At 43.0% G+C, this 21,745-nt stretch overlaps 1 protein-coding gene and 1 long non-coding RNA gene across 3 annotated transcripts in view; one reads left to right on the top strand and one right to left on the bottom strand.

The window, feature by feature from the left end:
- The window catches only part of CFAP61 (cilia and flagella associated protein 61), a 310,458-nt gene that overhangs the window by 198,693 nt on the left and 90,020 nt on the right, over positions 1-21,745 (top strand). The window contains exon 23 of the mRNA XM_032142470.2: positions 9,915-10,089. Within this exon, the coding sequence (XP_031998361.1) occupies positions 9,915-10,089 (175 nt within the window). The remainder of the gene's footprint in view (positions 1-9,914; positions 10,090-21,745) is intronic.
- LOC131382253 (uncharacterized) lies at positions 1,556-14,848 on the bottom strand. Of its 2 annotated transcripts, none has more exons than XR_009211552.1 (4): positions 14,506-14,848; positions 6,651-6,747; positions 5,328-5,588; positions 1,556-3,164 (listed from the first exon to the last, which is right to left on the bottom strand). It is a non-coding gene; the product is annotated as an uncharacterized LOC131382253 (long non-coding RNA). The 2 variants fall into 2 exon arrangements; XR_009211551.1 differs by having other exon boundaries at positions 5,328-5,534.

Here is a 21,745-nt window from a genome sequence, read left to right as displayed (position 1 = left end):
GCCTTGGCCGCACATTGAGATGACCTGGGTGCTTTGAAAACACATCCATGCCTAGGCTCTGCCCCCAGAGGTTGTTTTAATTATTCTAGGGTGGGACCCAGTTGTCAGTATTTTTTAAGTGCCCCACATGCTTCTAAGCTAAAGCTGAGAACCACAAGCTTGCGCTTTCTTGACTAAGAATTCCTCATCTACACCTTAGAATAGCACCTTTCAAACTGTGCTGTGCACATGAATCCCCTGTGCTTCTTGTTAAAATGCAGATTAGGAGCAAGAGGCCATGGGGTGGGGAGCCTGAGACACTACATTTTCTTTTCTTTGCTTTGCTTCCTTCCTTCTTTTTTCCTTCCTTCCTTCCGTCCTTTCTTCCTTCCTTCTTTCTGTCCTTCCTTCCTTCTTTCCTTCCTTCCTATACTTTTAATTCCATTTATTGTTTGATGAGTCTATTCCTGTGCCGTAAGTTTCCATTTATTCAGTTTCTTCTGGGCTTTTTCTTCTGCGCAGCCTCTTCTGGTTTAGGAACAATTTGTTCCTGTTCAATAAGCCTCATCTCATTGTGGCAGGCAGAGCTCACACATGGGTTAACCTGACCCTGAGCTCTGTGAGTCTGGCCACACATCTTGGGTACTTTGTTCACCTGGCTATGCTCAGTGACCAGAGAATCTACATGTAAACCCTTACATTCAGCGCGACTCTGCATTTTTAAGCATGTGCAGCAAACATTCAGCACTCTTTTTGGGCCACTGACCCTGTGTCCAGTCCCACTGTTTGGCCTGGACACACCTACCAACTCCACCTTTGTAACGTCAGAATGGTACACACTGTCTCTGTAAAGTGACATCTTTCAGATACTGGGTGGCTCTTGATATATGCATACCCTGATGGCCTGCGCAGTTTCACAGGTGTTCTTCAATGAACACAAAGATTTGAACCTCTCGATTTGCCTGAGTTCACATTTCCACAGATTGTCAGGCCACTTAGGGGAACAGGAAGATGTTACATTTCTAACAAGCTCCCGGGTGAGGCCAATGATGCTGGTGAAGGAACAACCCTTTCAGTAGCTTGGATCAACCTCTGAAGAATCTCTCTCCTCTCCTCCCCTCCCCTCCCCTCCCCTCCCCTCCCCTCCCCTCCACTCCCCTCCCCTCCCCTCTTCTCTCCCCTCCCCTCCTCTCCATTCTTCTCCCCTCCCCTCCCCTCATCTCCTCCCGTTTCCTCTCAATTCTCAAAGGGTATAAAAGGATATTTTTACGGTTAAAGGATAAACATTTACTGCAGGGATACTTTGTTTTGATATTTAAGTATTCCTCTTACTTGTTAAAACATTAAACCAGACAGAAATACCATGCACCCCCTTAGCTTGTCTCCCTGTCACCTGCCTGCCAGGTTCCAGCTGCTGCCGCGACTGCGTACTTTGGAAACTAAGTGGAAGACCCAGCCAGCTGCCCAGAGCCTCGGGCATCTGCCCATGTGTGCCCAGCTGCCCCTGCAGCTTTAGTCTGTGGCACATTAAGCTCTTGCCCTTTTTACAACGGAAAAAAATGAAATGAAGAAGTGATAAAGGGAGTTCCAATTTAATTTTTCCAGAAGGACATAAAATCAAAGTACATAGAGTGATACAGAAAGGGCAGCTGAATTCACTGGGGAGCTTTTCTCCCCCTTCCCCCATTGTTTCAACTCTCTCCTGGTTTTGTCCCAATTTTGTGATTTTCTAAAAAACAAATTAAAATAATGAAAACAGAGCTTAAACCCAAAGCAAGAAGACAACCCTTTATAAAATGTAATTACAAACCGCAACCTCTAATCAGACCTTTTAAATGGCACGCCTCACTCTAAATTGTTGTATAATGTTTTTAATATCCAAATGCACATCCCTATTTCTTATTACAAAATCCATGCACAAGGAAAAATACTACATTGCACTGCAGGGCTGAGCATGAGGAGAGCTGGTCTCTCCCAGCCCACTCTTCCTCCCAGCTCTTTCCAGAGGCAACCAGTTTGAAGCATTTCTGTTCTTAGTTTTTCAGTGGCTACCTGCATAACTCCAAATACAGTAATATGTTCATAGAATATCCTTCCTAGCTCTGTCAACTTCAGACATTATCTACAACCTCTCCATTTTCGAAGATGAAGAGTTAGCTGGCTCACTTTCCGGACTCTATAACTACTTCTCCACCCCTCCAATCAATGTTGATCATTTTTGTTGGCAAACACACTCTGGTTCTGAAAACCCCTCTGAGATCACAGGGCCACTCTCCATGACTCATGGATGGTCAAGAAGCAGCAGAGAGATGCCTGCCCCAGGCCTGGATTTGAGGAACCTCATAAAGAGGAAGAACAAAAATGTACCAACTGAAATCAAATGAGCTTGGTGTTGAGCATGAGAAGACTGTGGTATGGATTGTTCATGGGTGGGGGGTCACTAGCAGCTGACAGATAGGGCAGGTACTTCCAAGCAAGCAAGAAGAAGAGCTGGGACTGTAGTATACAGTGAGCTTGATGTGGGTTGGCAATGTTACATTGTCTCCAAAGGGGTTAATCATGTCTTAGACTGGGTCAGTAACAGTGTGGCATCTAGAATGGTGCAGCCCAAGTGACAGCCTTCTACACACAGCAGGGAGGAAAGACCCATCTATACCAGTGCTGTACCTCCCAGTAAGAGACCTGAGAAAGACACTCCCCCGTGTCATTTGACAGCACTTACTATATAGAGATCTCACTTTGAGAATGATTGCAGGGGAAAATAAAAGCATGCAGTCAAAGAAAACTGGCTGTTTTTAAAATGGCTGCAAATTCTTTGATGCCTCTTCCATCTAAGAGGTAGAGTCTATGTCTCCTCTCCTCGAATCTGGGCAGCCTTGTGACTGCCTTGGCCAACAAAGTGCAAAGGTTGTGACATGGTGTGACTTCTGAGGCCAAGTCACAGAGACCATACAGTGCCTCCTGGATTGTGGCAGCAGTCGCTCCTGGAGTCCTGAGGTGCCATGTGAGAAGTTCTGATGCCCTGGGGTTGCCATGCTGGAGACGCTGTAGGTGAGCTCTCTGCCTCCCAGTCCCCACTGATCCCAGACCTTCAGCCAGCCTTGCAAGGCACTGGGCGTGTGAGTGAAACAATTTCAGATCCTCCAGATCAGTCCATCCACCAGCTGAAAGTTGCCAATTGACTCCTGTCCACAGCACACAGAATAAAAGAATTGCTCATCCAAATGCTACCCAAGTTTCTGACCAACAAAATCATGGAAAGTTAAGAAAGTAGTTGTTTAAGCTACTAAGTTTTAATGTGAGTTTGCTGAACAGCAAAGGACAACTAGAATAAAAAGATAACACAATAAGAGAAAGAGAACAATACAATATTTGGAAAAATCAGAGGAAGAACATAGTTTTGAAAATGTTGAAAAATTCAGGACACACACACACACACACACATTGCAGGCAACTATGTATCATCCTCAATACAATTTGATCACCTGCCCTCTGAAATGGGAGCTGAAGCCATTGAAAGAGCAGAGGCAAAGCTGAGAAGGCCACAGATGAAAAGGGAGATGGGTGAATAAGAAAGAATTAAAATGAAATCCCTATCAGAGACAGAACTGCTGCTAAACGGTTAGTGATGCTGAAGACAAAGCACCCCTGGAGGGCAGAAGCAGAGGACAAAGGGAAATGCTTGGTTCAGGAGAAAACAGGGTCTGATAGGCATGGAGGCAGCATAGAAATAATTGGTTTTCCTGAAGAAGAGACTCAAAGAAAAGGAATAGAGACAATAATTAAAGATATTCTAGAAGAAAACTTTTTTACCCAAAAAACATATTGTTCAGCTGACCACATTCTAGGCAAAATCAAAGAAAAATTTTCTCAGTTATGTTCTGACAGAATTTCAATTCTTTCTTAGTCACCCATCTCCCTTTTTCTCTAACCCTGTGGCCTTCTTAGCTTAGCCTCTGCTCTTCCAATGCTTCAGCTGCCATTTCAGGGGCTGGGTGATCAAATTGCATTGAGGAAGATAAATAGTTTCTCATAGAATGGCAGGAAAAAAATCAAACAAACTTAAAAAGAAAAATAACAGATTACAACCATTCTCCCTAAATAAGAACAAAAATAAAACAGATATCAAAATTTTTATCTCCAGCATTAAATAGCAAAAGAAAGTGAAACTAATCCCACAGAATTTTGATGAAAAGTGGTGATTCAGTAATTATATGCCCACCTAAATCTCTCATATTTGAAAATAGCAGATAGCCATTCTTTTATATACAAGGCCTCAGAAAAAATTATCTTCCGTGTTCTTTGCTTAATGTGCACTCAAAATAATTGAGATAGAAAAGAAAATTTAGAACTTCAGCCAGGCGTGGTGGCTCACATCTGTAATCCCAGCACTTTGGGAGGCCGAGGCAGGTGGATCACTTGAGGTCAGGAGTTCAAGACCAGCCTGACCAACATGGTGAAACCCCATCTCTACTAAAAATACAAAAATTAGCCAGGTGTGGTGGTGGGGTCTTGTAATCCCACCTACTTGGGAGGCTGAGGCAAGAGAATCACTTGAACCAGGAGGTGGAGGTCGCAGTGAGCCGAGATTGTGCCACTGCACTCCAGCCTGGGCGACAGAGCAAGACTGTCTCAAAAAAAAAAAAAAGAAAGAAAGAAAATATAGAATTTCATAGTATTATAAAAGGACAGGTGGCAAGCACCACAAACAATTTAAAAATGTAATCTAAATAATTGTAAATCTGAGAATAAATGCAAAATAGAAAATGACTCTTAAGCTAAATCAATAAAGACCAAGAAGTTGTTGAAAATTGGGAGGGAGGTGGCAAGGGAGGAATATGCATTGTCTTAAGTGGAGAAACCCAAGAGTACTATTTCAGTGTTGACTCTTACATTTAGAAGAAATAAGATTAAAGAATCATTTGAAACAGCATGAAGGAATTCACCTTCCCAACACTGCAGAAGATAAAAGGGAGAAAACAAAGGAAAATAGACACAATGGTTAAAAGTAAAGGTGTAAACCAGAATGACATAAGGAGAAAAATTCAGTGAATGTCATGGGTGGATTAGGGTTAGGGCTTCAAACCACCCTGTTATAAGAACCAAGACTCTGTTTTTACACTTAATTCAAAATATAAGAGAAATACCCAATCAAAGGGCAACAAAAGCTTAAAAATAAGAAGATAGTTCAAAGTGCACCAGCAAAAGACTGTCAGGCAAATTTTCACAAAGCTATTAGAAACAGCAATAGTATTAGTGCCCAAGAAAGTGAATTGGAGAAAGAAAAGCATTAATCCTGACCAAGGGTAAAATCCATGATGAGAATATAGAGGTCATGAAGTTTTTACCTGCCGAACATGGTTATATCATAGGATGTGCCACAAAAACAGAAGTGCACTTGCAATATGACCTTGGTTCCTTGGAGTCCCATTGAAGAAGGGAAGGAACAAGCTGAAGCACAGCAAGGGAGGGGCTCCGTCACTCGAGATGTGCAGCCAGAGGAGTGAAGATTCAGGGTGTGCAGGATGGCCAGCCAGTCTTCAAATACTTGAAGACTTTTCATATGGAGAGCGAATTAGTCTTGTACATGATGGCTCTGGGAAACAGATCTAGACAAGCCCCAAAAGTGGTGGGAATGCAGTGTTTATTCATCCCGAGGAACAGCTTTCCAATAGAGTGAAAGTCTACTCCAAAGAAAACGGTCAACCCTAGGAGACAGGAGCCTGCTGCCAGGGAGCCTCAAAGCGGGAGAGCACCTGACTGCCGTCGAACGTTTACCACCAGACAGACACATGGTAACAGATGGAACTCTCACCATACCCTGAGGTCACTGCCATTTGCATCCCCATGTTGTAGGTTAGAGAACCGAGAGTGCTGTGAAGCTTAGGTAGTTTGCCCAAGGTCAGTTAGTAGGGAGGTGATAGACTAGGGTCCAAACTCAGGTGGTCTGGCCCTGGATCAAGCACTGTCTCTGTTTGGTTCTCTTTCCCTCTCTTTTCCCTTTCTTGTTGCTTCCCTTTATCTCATTGACATGGTGCAGGGCTTATACTTGATGGCTTTTAAAAGTCATTACCACAGAGATTCTAGAGCTTAGTATTTATAGCTACAGTCAAATAAGCAGTTCAAAAAGAAGAAGTTTATGTCTTTCTCTCATTAAAAATATCTGGACAAAAGCAACCCAGGCCTGGTAAGGTGGCTCCCTGATGTCATCAGGAACCCAGGCCCTTCCATCTTCTTTTTTTTTTTTTTTGACAAGTTCTGACTCCTGTCCTGCAGGCTGGAGTGCAGTGGTGCAATCACAGCTCACTGCAACCTTGAGCTCCCCGGCTCAGGTGATTCTCCTACTTCAGCCTCCTGAGTAGCTGGGACTATACAGGTGCATGCCACCAAACCCAGCTAATTTTTTTTTTTTTTTTTTTGTATTTTTAGTAGAGATGAGATCTCCCATGTTTCCCAGGCTGGTCTCAAACTCCTAGGCTCAAGGGATCCTCCTGCCTCAGCCTCCCAAAGTGCTGGGACTACAGGTGTGAGTCACCATTCCTGGCCCTCTTTCTATTTTTAATGTGTGGTTTCCATTCTCAGCATCTTAAAATGGCTGCTGTGTTCCAGTCATTCCATTTGCCAGAGGCAAGAAAGAGAAAGGACTAGAGCATGATGACTTTTCTCATTACCTCATCCAAGGACTCCTGTGTGTATCTCCTGACCACCTCTTAGGTCATGAGTTGGGAAACGCAGTTTTTCAGCTGAGCATATTTCCCAAGACTGTTACTAAGAAAGAAAGGAAGACAGAATATTGGGTTAGGCAGCCAGCAGTCCTAGCCGCTGTGAGTTATTGCTGAGTGATGGTGGCACTGTGCAATGGCAAATCAGTGTGGTTGAAAAGTTATCTGCTGCTCTCCACTCAAAAGTTAGTGGCACTTTAGTTAGTGGCAGAGAACCCTCAGTTTGGATAACCAGTCCTCGTGGCACTTCATTAAATATAACCAAGCCCTTATATTAAAGACTGTTCTCTCCCTTGCCTCTTTTTCCTTTTCAGGGCTGGTGACCTCTCTTGACCAAAAGGAGTGTATGGGTGTAAGAAACTTCTGCTAGCTTCTTCTAAATGTGTGCCTACAAACTCCTCTTAGTGTTTAAATCTGCTGTTCAATGAAAGAAAACAGTATGTGATGAACCATTCAGAAAGGAAGCTTCTTTTCACTTTTCAGGCTGGATAGCTCTGTGGCCCCATAAGCACGCATGGAAGAAGGAAATTTCTTGTACTGGCTTCTTCTCAATGTCTCCATACAAATTCTTTTTCTGCTAAAAGCTTCCATTCAATGAAAGAACACAGTAAATGATGAACTGATCACAAAGCAAGCTTCTTTTTCCATAGATCGTTTTCTAATTAATTGACGTCTCCTAAACTCTGTGCAGACAAATTTATTTGGCTTTGGAATTTATAATTCTAGCTTCAGTTTTGCCTACTTTGTGAAAATGCCATAATCCCATTAGTTTTTCTTTAATTGCTCTTATTCTTTATAGTAGAGAAGTATGCAAAACAACTCTACACATTTAAGTGCACACAAGAAATATGTGGCTTATCAGAATGCAATTACATTTCAAGATTGTAGTGAGCTAATTTTCAATTTGGACCTTATTCTTTTTTCTCCTCTTCCTTTTTATTTTTGCCTAAACACCCACTACTTGAAATGATAACTCATTGAAACTTTTATAAATGAAGTAGCTCTCAATTTGTTCTTTAGCACTGCCACTTTCCGCCAAGGCTTTTTCGTTTGTTAAATCATGACTTATTAAACTGATGTAATGTTACCCAGATTTTATTTTCTTTTATGCTACAATGCTCCTTGTAGTTCCAGTGAGGTTTCAAAAGCCCGAAGCACAGTTTCAGTATTGTGCACGTCAGACCTTTCGCCAAAGCCTTCAGTGGGCTGCTTTATAATAACTATGAGTATAATGCTATCAACATTTTAGTGGGGTATTACTAAACCAGCTATATTACTAATAAGAAAACTTTACCTCTGCAATTTTGGTTACAGTAAATGACCATTATTTATTTAGTTGTTCCCTTTTGCTAAATATAATTTCACTGCAGCCTCTTAATGGAGAGAGAATATCCAACTTTAAACATTGGTTCTGTTTTGCTCTGTTTCATTTTAATTTAATCTAGCTTGAAATTGCATTAAATACATCACGGCAATGTACTAAGGCTTTACAATTTCTATTGAGGAAGTGTATAACCAAAAGTTTCCTGTCAGCTGGAGTTTAGTCAAGCCCCATGAGTTTAAGCACCAGCCAGCATTTGCCTGCTTGTCAAAGGAGAAAGAACTTCCTCTGCCCCAACATCCATCTTGACTGCAAGTGAACTTATTGCTTATCATAGCTCTAGGAGTATTCTTGCCTCACAGCCCTGAGGTCTTAGACCCTGAGTGTAGCAAGCCAGTGGGTATCGGTCTTCCACCAAAGGCCTCAGGCTCCCTCTAAGGTGCCCCTCTGCTTGCCCCCTTTTTCTCCTCATAACCGCCACCTGGCAGCCAATTAAAAATCAGAGGGACCAAGTGGTGGCCCATTTGGGGAAACTCAGGTCACTATGCTGTTTTATTTGGTTTTTGCAATGACACTTCTTTGTCTGATTTTAATTTGAACCAATATAATAAAAAATCAGGAGTCTACATGAAAACCCAAGGGCCTGGCATTTCTTGGGAAGTCAGATCTGGCCATACTGGATCCATACTCTACACTGGCAGCAACTAGATGGAGCTCAGTCATGGCTGAACTCTCTGGCCCAAGCACAAACCCTCCAGTTTGCCACAGTATCCTTGACACAGAAGACGAGTATCAGCTATCATCCTTTATTGTGTTTTTACTGTTACTTTCCTTACAGTAGAGGAAAGTTTCTGTTCCCACACACATCTGCATCAAAAATGAGAGAAAGATGGAGGGGAATAAAGAGAAGGAGAATATTTCTCTGACAAGACAAGGAATAATTCTATACTTTTCAAAAGTAAATAATAATCTGTTTCTTTCCTTTTCTTTTCTGCCTAGCCCCTCTATACCCTTAAATTTCAACCCCAGATAGAATTTCTGTGGCAGATTATTTTTGCCAAAAATGGCCACCACATCCAATTCATTTCCATGTCCTCTTCCAGAGCCTTGCCCCTCCTACATGAAGAGGTGGAGTCTAGGTTCCCTCCCCTGATCCTGGGCAGGCCTTTATGGCTACCTCCATGAATCGAATGTGGTGGAAGAGGCACTGCTCAACTTCCAAGACGAGGTTGGAAAAGAACATGGACCTCTCTCTATTGGCTCTCTCTTTCTCAGGACACTTCCCTTGGAACCCAGCCACCATGTTATGAGGAAGCCCAAGCTACATGCAGAGGCCACATGTAGGTGTTCTGGCCAACAACCCCAGCTCAGATCCAGCCCTTAGCCAACATCAACTGCAAGGCAAATCATGACAATTTGTTGTCACATTTGAATACCCAGCATATTTTCCAGGGGAAAGAAAAAGGATTGAGATAGTTTAATTATCTTCAGATGATTTCAGCCCCCAGCCCCTGAGTCACCCCTAGCCTTTGAGTCTTCCTAGCTGAGGCCCCAGACATTGTGGAACAGAGACAAGTCATTCTCCACCTTGCCCTGTCTGAATTACTGTCCTGCATAAGCTGGGAGCCTAATGGTTGATTTTTACCACTGAGTTTTGAAACAATTTGTTACACAGCATTACATAACTAGAGCAACTCCCTCTGAGAATTGTTTCTAGGTGCTCCTTCCACCTGTTTTTTTTTTTTTCTTACTTCAATTAAAATCTGATTGATTGTATCTGGGGACAGAAAAAGACATACTGAACATTGCTATGTCTACTTTTTTTTTTTTTTAACCACTGTCACCACTTTATCTATTATCACTGAAATACGCATTTCTCTAACATACTTCAGGTCCCACGCCCTACAGAGGCTGATATTAGTCAACACCTGACAAACAGGGAGGTTCCCAACAGCAGTCAGCGGTGGTACACAGGGAAAGTTCCTTGCAACCATTTCACTCTCAACGAGGAAGAGGATTGCTTTAAGGCACTGACTTGGATAAGGAATAACTCCATCACCACAGAAGGTAAGGATGTCGGTAACTGTGCATCTATTCAGAATAGCGTTTTATTTTTATAATGAGTCTCATTCTTCATCTAGTTCCAGTATATAATTAGTGCCTAATTAATTCCAACCAAATCATTCATCTGTCATGCTTTGTTTTCCAGATTAATTTACAACTTGTTGTCATTTTTGGATACCCAGCATGTTTGCTGGGGGAAAGAAAAAGGCTTGAGATAGTTTAATTATCTATAATTATTTTATTATACAAAATGAATATCCGAAGAGCAAAGCATGGCTAAAATCATTAACTAATTAAAGAATAATTTAATAAGCAAACATGTTTAGCAATTATATGGAAAATATGTCTTCTTTTGTGAAGCTGAAAAGACCTAGGAAGAAAAAGGCCTGTATTGGAAGGGCCTTTTCTTCTTTTCACAACCCATTGTTCTCTTTCTTGGTGTTGCCTGGACAGTTCTTCCCACAAATACACAGACTCGAGTTGATGCCACTTTTTAAATCGAAATGAAAAAGTGAAACATTTGTGCAAATGCCTCTGCCACTCAAAAGTGTATTCTCAAGCATCTTTCTCTCTATTGCTTGAATTTCATTGAAATCATTCAGCTAGTGAAACAACCAGAAGAGAGCCTGGCTACCTTTGTGTCTTTAATTGAAACCTAGAAGTCAAGGTTTGGAGATAACTTAGAGCAGCCCCTTTCTTTTGCCTAAAAGTGAGAAGATGGTTAGTGACCTGGTTGAGTTCCACAGCCACCTGTGGTTTAGAGTTCAGTCCAGAGATGTAAAACCACTAAGTGCCCAGAAAGTGGGCATCACTGTGTAAAATTAAGCATGCTAATTTATTTAATACATGTATATAAATATAATCTAATTATATTTCTTAATACATTAAAATTAAATATAATTTATTCTGATTTTTGGTGGACCATTTAGGTATTAACTTTTGCCAAGTTATAACATTTACTACATTAAGAAGTTACTAATTTACTACCTTCAACATTTTAAAATGAGTGTCAAATGGCATTCAGTACGTTGCTGGATTCAATTTGCTGATACTATTTATAGGCTGTTTGCCTCTAAATTCATAAATGAGATTGACCTGTAGTTCTCTCTTTTATGCATTTTTTGTCAGGTTTTTGGAATCAAGGGTATGCTAGTCTCACAAAGCATTTTTGGAAGCTGTCTATATTCTTTGGGGATCTGAAATACAAAGTAACTTAAGGGTTGGACGGAAATCACCCATAAAACCAACTGAGTCTGGAAACTTTGGGTAGAGGTGGGATATATAGATAGATTATACCGGCAACCCAGATTTTTTAAATGTCATAAAGTATTTCATACTTTCATCCAAGCTTGGAATTATTTTCAGTTTTGCATCTATGTATGTTTAAACCTGTTTTAGCCTTTTAGTCATTCTGTAGTAATCACCCCACGATCTATGTAGACTCAGAGTATTTTCTTATCAGGGAAAATTCTCTAATCCATGGGTTGGTGAATTTTTACTGTAAAATACCAGATAGTAAATATTTTAGACTTGGTTGAGCATGGTAGCTCACGCCTGTAATCCCAGCACTTTGGGGGGCCAAGGTGAGAGGATCACTTGAGCCCAGGAGTTTGAGACCAGCCTGGGAAACATGGAAAAACCCCACCTCTTCAAAAAATTCAAAAATTAGCTGGGCATGGTGGTGTACACCTATAGTCCCAGCTACTCGGGAGGCTGAGGTGGGAGGATCAATTGAGCTTGGGAGGTCAAGGCTGCAGAGAGGCATGATTATGCCACTGCACTCCAGCCTGGGTGACAGAGCAAGACCTTATCTTAAAAAATTTTTTTCTTTTAGACTTTGCCAGCCGTATGGTCTCTGTTGCAACTCTTCAACTCTGCCCATTTAGTGAACAAGAAACTATAGACAATATGTAAATGAATGGGCAGGGTCATGTTCTGATAAAATTTACTTATGAAACCAGACATCAGCTGTAGTTTGTAGTAACCAGCTTTTAGCCATAACATTTTTGACAAATTATTACCATTTCATGATGTTCAGACCTCCAAATGTACCATAAGTTCCCTAAAAGCAGAAAAGCCAGTGGTTCAAGACAAAATGCACAGTTCGTCTTTAAGACTGCACCCAATCCTGTCAGCCTGCAGTGCTGTGCTTTAACTTTGAACCTTTGTGTGTTTTGGATGTTTGGGCTAGGGAGCATTTGACCAAGAAAAGAGCCTTCGAAAGTGGCACTGCAAGGTCTTAAGGTGGAATGTTGATGGCAGAGAATTTGGAAACCCCAAAGCAAGAAGCACTGTGGTCTCTTTCAAGTGCCTTTGTATTGTCCTCTTGGTTCTCAGATGGGGTAAGAGCATCAGTGTTATTCTGCTGACTTGGCCAGTTGTCGGGGATGGTGATGCTGTGGTGCCCCCTTAAAGGGAAATGCTTTTTCAAGATTTATGACTGACTCCCAGCAGCCAGTGCATAAAGCCATTTGGAGTGCCTGCTTTTGTCCACCAAATAGTCAGGATAAGAAGTATGTGGAAATTAGTTTCCTGTCTTACATGTAGGCGATTTTCTCCAGGTCTGGTGCTTAATGACTCCCCGGGGCACCTCCCAGGTAGGTGCTCTTAACACTCAAATGCTGGGACCAAGCTCTGGGAGCCTTCAGGGAAACCTGACCTGGCCAAGTTAATTGAACTCTGTGTAAAGGCGCTTTTCAAGTGAGTTCTCAAGTAAAAAAAGTTCAGAAAAAATGTTAACATCTTGCCTTAAAAAAACTTTCTCCTCTTTGTATCTTTTCTGTAATCCAGGTCATATTCAGACATAACTTTAGTCCCATCTAGACCTTATTCTTGCCATTATTATTCTTGTAGCATCACTGTATCACAGTCCAAATCTCAGAGCAGGGCAGGCCTAGGACAGAAAGCCCATTCCGACCTGAGCCAAGAACCAACAACTACAGGCAGAATTATACCCACAGAGGCTCCCAGGAAATGCAGCAAAGAGTAGGATCCAGCGTGAGAGGAGGCCTCGAGATGGAGCCTCCTAAATACACCGTTGGCTTCCCTGGCAGGCTGAAATGTTTAGCAGGGAGGGTATTCCATGTAGAAATATACATTCATGCCAAATCACTTCAGTCACCTTGTGACCTCTATTTCTTAACTGAGAATTTGGGTGTATGATACTTGAGTTTCATTGCTGGGCTTTCAAATCCCTTTTCATACTGTGGAAAGCCTAGTGGTCTTTCTAGAACTGCATTTTGAAAAGAATATAGCTGTTGCAGCATTGCTTCTGGGACATCTACAGTACCATACTTGGCTGAAGCTCCAAGCCATTTCTTTGATAATTTCAGCTCTACTCTATCTCAGTGTCACTTGTATCCAGCATAGTGCCTGGCACATAGTAAATGCAAAATAAATGTTTTACTGAATGTGAGTGAAGACAGTTCAGGATGTAACTCTTTTCCTTACCCCCCACATGGTGAGTTTTATCGAAACTTTTTGCATTCGGCCTAATCTGGAAATAGATGGTCAATTGAGATGAAGACAAGAGAACCCTTGAATGAAATTGAAGCTATTCTTTAAAAATTCATCCTTGGTAATGAGAATAATAACATGCTGGCTAAACAGGATGAGTTAAGCTCCTCCTCACGAATAATAGACATTTATAAAGGCAGTCTAGCTCGGGTTCTGGAGTCACATGACTTGGGTCCAAATCTTGGGTCTGCCGTTTCCCTGGGCAAGTTACTTAACTGCTTTGTGTCTCAGATTCTAGATAATATCTACCTCACACGGGTTGCTGAGAGGGTGAAAAGAGATAAATGAGATTACATGCCATACTCACGACAGTCTCTCATACGTAGAAAGAGTTTCATAAATAGAGGCTGCCATTAGCATTGCTCTTACTTCTACATGTGATGGAATTAAAGATACCCCAGAGTAGAAGTCTCAGCCCCTGCCACCAGGGCCCTGATGAAGTTGAGGACATCAGTCTCTATTTGAAGACAGGGATCCGTGTACACCGGGTGCCAGTCAGCTCTAGAGGCACCGTGGCCTTCAGGAGAGCCCTGGAGGCTGTGAAGTTTGGAGAAGGCCTCCCCGAGAAAGGAGGATTTGAGCTCAGTGTTGAAGAGGGACAGGATCAGAAGAGAGAGAGGCTGGGGGAGTTTGGATTGTGTCCAAAAGACACTGGGCCAACAACCTGGGCTGGGCAGAGTCTGTGAAGGGCAGCAGCAGGAGATGAAGCCAGAGGCATGGGCAGGGACAGACACTGGCGGGCTGCAAGCACCCAGCCACGTCCAAGTTTAACTGGTTGCCTTTTAGGAATGGGAGCTGACCAGGCGGGTGCTGCTGTACACACATAGCACTTTGGGAAAATGGCCTTTCCATCTGTAGTACCCATGCCAGCAGAGAGAAGGTGACCACGGGAGAATGGCTTACCATGGATGGCAGTAGCCAATTGAGGCGAGGCAGCTGTGGATGCAGGAGCTAGCTGGAAGTGGCCACCCTTGCTGCATGTGGTGGTCTCGCTGACACAGCCACTGCTAGCTTATTTCCAAGTCAGCTATGAGATGGTGGTGTTGCAGGGCTTTTCCGTAGTTCAGCTAAAGACGGGGTCCTTGTCCGTCCCGTGGCCACGAAAATGTAGGCTCGCAGACAGTTTGAAGGGTGAGTAAAACAGGGTTTTACTGGGTGAAAGGAAAAAAAAGCGGTGTGGGAGGGGAAGCAGGATCCTCCGCCAGGCCAGCCAGCTACTTGATTCCCAGGTTCCACACAGGAAGAGGAGGGGCCAGGCTCCTCCCCACTGCAGATGGCATGGACTTCCTGAGGCCCCACCCCGATGTGCAGGCTGGTTGGAGTTTTTCTAGGGACCCCCTCCCACCTGCCTGTCTCATTGGCATTTGAAGCCAGAAGCTAGAAGTCTGGCACACGATGGAAAGCAAGGAGCAGGGCTGTGCTTATGCACATTTGAAAGGTCGCATGGAGTGATCTGTGACCGTCCTGGACATTTCAGTCCTTGCTTTTCCTTCATGTCACCCTAATAACACCAGGAGGAATGTGGACAGTTTTCATCATAGTTTATTTTTACTCCCTTAGTGCTAATTTCCCCTTTTTAAAATACTTTAGCATGTGAATTGGGGCAAGGGAGCCAAGGTCAGTGAAAAATAGTTTCATCGTGTCCCACTGGCTGTGGTTGGGTGACCTGTCCCTTCGGGAACCACACCCTGAATCCTGGCAAACACCAGGGCTGATGTTACTGAAGCCCAGGGATGTGAGGGGAGAATGGTGGATGGATTGTTCTAGAACAGTGGATATTGGGCATCAAGAACAAGAGATACTCCCAGGAGGAAGTCGGCTCTCCTTTGAACTTCTACCCATTGCAGACGCACACAGATATCACCCCAAAGTGTAGCTCCTTCCCACAGTCACTGTTTTATTTCACGTCTTCTGCTTCCAAAGGAGAACACAGTGGTTCTGTGATGGAATTAGTCCATCCAGAGGACATGGTTTTCTGGGCTCTAGAGTGGGATGGATTTATAGAAGTAAATTACCCTAAACTATTAGAACTGCTCTAGTGCCATGGAGAAGAGCTGACATCACAGGCTCAAATGCTGCTTTCAACTGCAAGCAAAACCTGGAGTGTTCTGCTGGGGGGTTTCTGATAGAACCCAGCAACCCGATACATTGTAACAATTTATGGCACTAATTGAAACTAATTGAAATTCATCTGCTATTACCTCGGTACTCTCCATGAAAATGAAAAGTAGGATGAAAGTAAAGTAAAAAAAAAAAACCGCCTTAATGGCTCAAAATGGATCAATTATTTTCATCTTTAGCTGAATACAGTTTACTGCCTTATTAAAAGCATGTTTGTAGGAAAAGTATAACATTAAAATTCCACTGCATGCATCATCGAACAAAGCCTTTGTTATGTTATATCTAATATATTCTTCCCTTTTTATTCAGCAGAGCAGAATGGGACAGGTCACGTTTTGGGCATAGAAATCTTATGCTTTGACTTCTAAAAAGCAAAAAGTGCATTGTCTGGTTCTATCTGCGGGCTATATATATATACACACACGCACAGAATCTTGCTCTGCCATCCGGGCTGGAGTGCAGTGGTGCAATCTAGGCTCACTGCAACCTCTGCCTCTCAGGCGCAAGTGATTCTCCTGCCTCAGCCTCCTGAGAAGCTCAGATTACAGGCTTGCACCACCATACCCGGCTAATTTTCGTATTTTTAATAGAGATGGGGTTTCACCATGTTGGCCAGGCTGGACTCAAACTCCTAACCTCAAGTGATCCTCCCACCTTGGCCTCCCCAAGTGCTGGGATTACAGGCATGAGCCACCACACCTGGCCTGTTTTTTAATGAGTTTATTTCACAATTTATTAATATTCTGTGATTGCTACTTAAAAATATTTCATTATCTAGTTATTTGCTGGAGATATTTACCCATATAAAATGCCAATTGGAGTATATTTTCGTAACATGTTACATATCCATCTGCAAATGTACTGCAGTGCTATGAGACCTGATTTTGAAATAGACTCACAGGGTTTGAGTCCTGGTGACCCACCTGCTTGCCATGTGACCTTGAGCTCAAGATTTAACCTCTCTGTACCTTGTTTTCTGGATAAAATGATAAACCCTGTCTCACAGGCCTGTTGTGAGGATGAATGAGTCATATGTAACCACCGTATGTCTCTTTTGAAGCAGAAAAAGGAAGCATAATTATTCATTAAAATACAAAAGAATAGGTAAATATGCATAGACATAATTTAAAAGATATAAACCATAAAATGTAACATATAATTCTTGTTTCTCTGGCCTTAAAAATATAATAACTATGAAGAAAACTTCATGTTAATATTGTGTGCATAAATCCTGAATTTATTTCTTATACTCTTGAGATCTAACTTCACGGCCAGACCACCAGACCAGCAAATCTTTCCCTCCGAGTCCTGATTCTCTCCTTGGAGAGGCTTCATCTTTATAGCATTGAGCGTGACCATGAAATGGCAGCAGAGCACAATTTCTAGGTGTTTTAAAGTCAAGCACTCAGTTCAAAAGAATAAAATGACTTTTTAGCATCTACTAAAAATAATTTCTTTAAAAGTTGTCTCATTACTTTTAGGGTACATCTATGACTAAAAAAATTAGCACTTTATTTTACTTCTTGAACTTAATAGGGAAATCAACTTAGTTTTCCTTTCCTATGAAGTCATTTTACCTTTAATTACCTGTTTTCTAACTCCTGAAACTCTTACATAGTGCCTTTAGGAACCAGGATGATGAAACTGGCATTTTTCCCCCTTGATTAACATAAATTGAAGAACTTCCTGCATCTTGGTGCATTATTCTTTTTTTTTTTTTTAAGACAGAGTCTGTCTCGGTCACCCCCCAGTGGCACAATTGTGGCTCACTGCAACCTCCGTGCCCTGGGTTCAAATGATCCTCCTACCTCAGCCTCCTGAGTAGCTGGGACTACAGGCGTGATCCACTATGCCCAACTAATTTTTGTGTGTTTTTAGTAGAAAGGGGGTTTCACCATTTTGATCAGGCTGATTTCAAACTCCTGACCTCAAGTGATCTGCCAGCCTCAGCCTTTCGAATTGCTGGGATTAGAGGCGTGAGCCACTGCACCCGCCCCCAAGTTGAAACTTTAAAATGTGATCGCCTTATATGCATGGTCACTGTCAAAGTTGCTGATTTGTTCATTTACACCTTGAGAGGCCAAGGTGGGAAGATCACTTGGAGCCAGGATTTTGGAACCAGCCTGGCCAACATAGCAAGACCCCATCTCTACAAAAATTTGTTTTAAAAACTAGCCAGGTGTAGTGGCATGTGGCTGTAGTCCCAGCTACTCAAGAGGCTGAGGCAGGAGGATTGCTCGAGCCCAGGAGTTCGAGACTGCAGTGAGCTGTGGTTGTGCACTACACTCCAGCCTGAGTGACAGCAAGACCCCATCTTAAAACAAAAACAAAAAGCAAAAAGATCATCTGTACATTTATACCAGCATTTTAATTGGCAAGTGCCAGTGCCTTTCAGTCTGAAGTGGAGAATTGACAGCTCACTGAGGTATTGACTGCATCATCACTTTCCCTCTCTCTCTTCCCGGTTGGGCTGTTGACACTGGCACCCTCCTTCCTCTAGGAAGCACCCTTGCACATTCTGTTTCAAAGGCTGCCACTGGTTAGCAGTGAGAGAATGACTTCGGGCTCCTTCTTGCTTGCCAGCTTTAGTTTTCGGAGCTTCCACACAGTCGCCTTTTTACGGGTGCTCTGCCTGGACCCTACTGCCCATCTCAGATCTGCAATCAGAGTAATGCACGATTTATTCCCTAAAGGAGCAACAAAGATTGGTCTTCCGTGAAAACTGCCATGGTTATTTTTTTTTGTTTTTTGTTTGAGACAGAGTCTCGCTGTCGCCCAGGCTGGAGTGCAGTGGCGCGATCTCGGCTCACTGCAGGCTCCGCGCCGCGGGGGTTCACGCCATTCTCCTGCCTCAGCCTCCCGAGTAGCTGGGACTACAGGTGCCTGCCACCTTGCCTGGCTAATTTTTTGTATTTTTAGTAGAGATGGGGTTTCAATGTGTTAGCCAGGATGGTCTTGATCTCCTGACCTGGTGATCCGCCCGCCTCGGCCTCCCAAAGTGCTGGGATTACAGGCGTGAGCCACCGCACCCGGCCTGCCATGGTTATATTCCCTTATACTTTATGGGGAATCCACCCAGTGTTCTTATCATTGGTTATTTGCCATTTGAAAGTGGAGCAGCCCATCCTTTACCTCTGTCACCTGTTAAATCGAGAACAAAAGCTGGTCATTTCTCATCTGTTAGGTAAGCTGATCTGGGAAGGAAACAGTGACTTTTAGCATAAAACTGATGCCCAGGGGAAATCATCAGTTTTTCCACTCTACTTCTTTTATATGTGTCTAGAAACTTCAAAACAGTGTATGTGATATTCCGGTAATGTGAAGGAAGGCCCCATGAGTTATAAAGTACACAATGGTAGGTATATATTGATTAAATTCATCTTTAATATGGACAAACTATATATCCAGAAGATTAAAATTTAAATAAGTAAATTCATATTTAATTAACTGAAGTTTTCTGGCTTATTAAAAGCATGCTGTAGGCCGGTGTGGTGGCTCACACCTATAATGTTAGCACTTTGGGAGGCCGAGATAGGCAGATCACTTGAGGCCCAGAGTTCACTACTAGCCTGGCCAACATGGTGAAACCCCATCTCTATTAAAAATATAAAAATTAGCCAGGTGTGGTGGTGGGTGCCTGTAGTTCTAGCTACTCAGGAGGCTGAAGCATGCCAGGAGGCAGAAGTTGCAGTGAGCCGAGATGGTGCCACTTCACTCCAGCCTGGGCTACAGAGGAGACTCTGTCTCGAAATAAATAAATCAATTAATTAAAAAATAAAATAAAAGCATGCTATCAAAGAACGTATGTCATAGGCCCCCCGTAACTGGGGCTGTCTCACCTGTCTATATAGCTATCATGCTGTTCTGTGCCAGTGGAGGCCCAGACACCCCCTGCACACACTGGGACACACAACTGTCAGCCCCAACACCTCCCTCAGGCACAGCCAACAGAGTGTCCCCCAGCTCCGGTCATTATTCACTTGCCCTTGGTTCATCCCACCCAGCAGCTGCTTTCTCTCACCTACTTTTAAACTTTCTTCCTTCTAACTCTTACCCAGGGATTCAGGAAGATCTGTTTCTCTGAGGCACCTACTGTTCGACTGTGTCTCTGCCCCTCTTTCTTTCTGTCTCCATTTCCTTCCTTCCCCATATCTCCTTCTTGATTCAGCCCAAAATTGACTTAACCGTTGCGAAATGAGTTACCCAACTGCTACTTCCATATAAAATATAAGAAAGCCCGGTCATCCAACGTCACATTTACATCTAAAAGAAAACCAGGAGTGGAAATCTCTCAAACTTCTACAAATTCCCAGAAGTTGTTTCAGCCTCCTGAGTAACTAGGACTAGAGGTGCATGCCATGCCTAATTTTTTTTTTTTGTTCTGTAGAGACGGAGCTATGATGTGTTTCCCAGGCTGGCCTCGAACTCCTGGCCTCGAGCAGTCCTCCTGCCTTGGCCTCCCAAAGTGCTTGGATTACAGGCATGAGCCACCACATTCAGCCCTGTCTTTCTTTAAATAGCACATTAAAGACGTAATTTCTTGTTTCCCTGAGCTTAAATGCCACCAATATGACAGGAGTATTATTTTATATCTATAATTTGTTGTAGGCACACACAATTTTGGTTACATTAGGGACTATGTGGGATTTTATGAGCCTACACTGGAAACCTAATAACCAGATCTAACATTGTTAAGGGGAACATATTTCTATCTTAGAAATCTCAGGTGTATAGCCCATTCTGTAACTGGATAGTTCTTATAGTGCCAGCTTAGTAGTGAATACCAAGCAGAAATACGTGGTGGGGGCCGGGCGCGGTGGCTCACGCTTGTAATCCCAGCACTTTGGGAGGCCGAGGCGGGCAGATCACGAGGTCAGGAGATCGAGACCGCGGTGAAACCTCGTCTCTACTAAAAAATACAAAAAATTAGCCGGGCGTGGTGGCGGGCGCCTGTAGTCCCAGCTACTCGGAGAGGCTGAGGCAGGAGAATGCCGTGAACCTGGGAGGCGGAGCTTGCAGTGAGCCGAGATTGCGCCACTGCACTCCAGCCTGGGCGACAGAGCGAGACTCCGTCTCAAGAAAAAAAAAAAAAAAAAGAAATACGTGGTGGGAAAATCTGGCTACAGTGAGGTCATTTTGTGCTAAATATTTAGAGGACCCAAAAGTATGATCCAGCTAGCAGGAAGAAAGTCTTAGGATCAGCAATCTAATAAATCTCTGACATATATCCACATATCTGGTCAGGAAACAGTACTATGGTGATAATTACAGTCACATCCCGTGTAGGCCAGGCACTGTGCCAGGCTCCAGGGATAACATGATGGGAAGGGCAAACATGGACCTTACAGTCCAAACAAGTCATCTCGCTGAGAAGCCTGGCTGTAGCCTGGGTGTGTAGGCCATGGTGAGTGCTGGGAAGGAAAGGTGGAGACCGCCCACAGGCCTGCTGGGGCCTCACCTGCCTGGCATCTGGACAGTCTGTGGGGCCCAGATACAGCTATGGGCAGGCTGAGGCCTTGACATGGGTTCTTGAGAAGCACTGGTTCCAGCTCATCCATATTAGTAAATTACTCTGATAAATGTAAGTAATCATATTTTTAAACCAGTTTGATTTGTCCCAAAATGAATAATCAAAGTCTTTGTCTACTAGGCTTTTTTCTGGAGGGGGCCCCCAAATATAAGACTTTGGTTATTCTAAGAGTTATCACCATGCTTATATTTTGCTGTATGACAGCATTATATATGGGCATTTGAGTGAAGCCCATGTTATTGTTCACAGTTCTAAATGCTGTTGTTATCAATAGTGATAACAATATGAGGGATTATGTATAAAAGTACCTAGCTTTGTGCCTGGCATAGAGGAGTCCAGAGATAAACATGAACTGGATCTAAAAATCCTTTACAAAGTAAATGTGAGCAGTGTTGCAGAAAGAACTCACAACCGCACAAAGATTATGAAAAGAATAATCTCCCACAGAATGGAGACATTTAAAGGCAAGAAATTGGGCCAGATGCAGAGGCT

This window comes from Hylobates moloch, unplaced genomic scaffold, assembly GCF_009828535.3.
Source record: "Hylobates moloch isolate HMO894 unplaced genomic scaffold, HMol_V3 SCAFFOLD_21, whole genome shotgun sequence".
Taxonomy (NCBI): domain Eukaryota; kingdom Metazoa; phylum Chordata; class Mammalia; order Primates; family Hylobatidae; genus Hylobates; species Hylobates moloch.
This window is presented reverse-complemented; position numbering and strand designations above follow the sequence as displayed.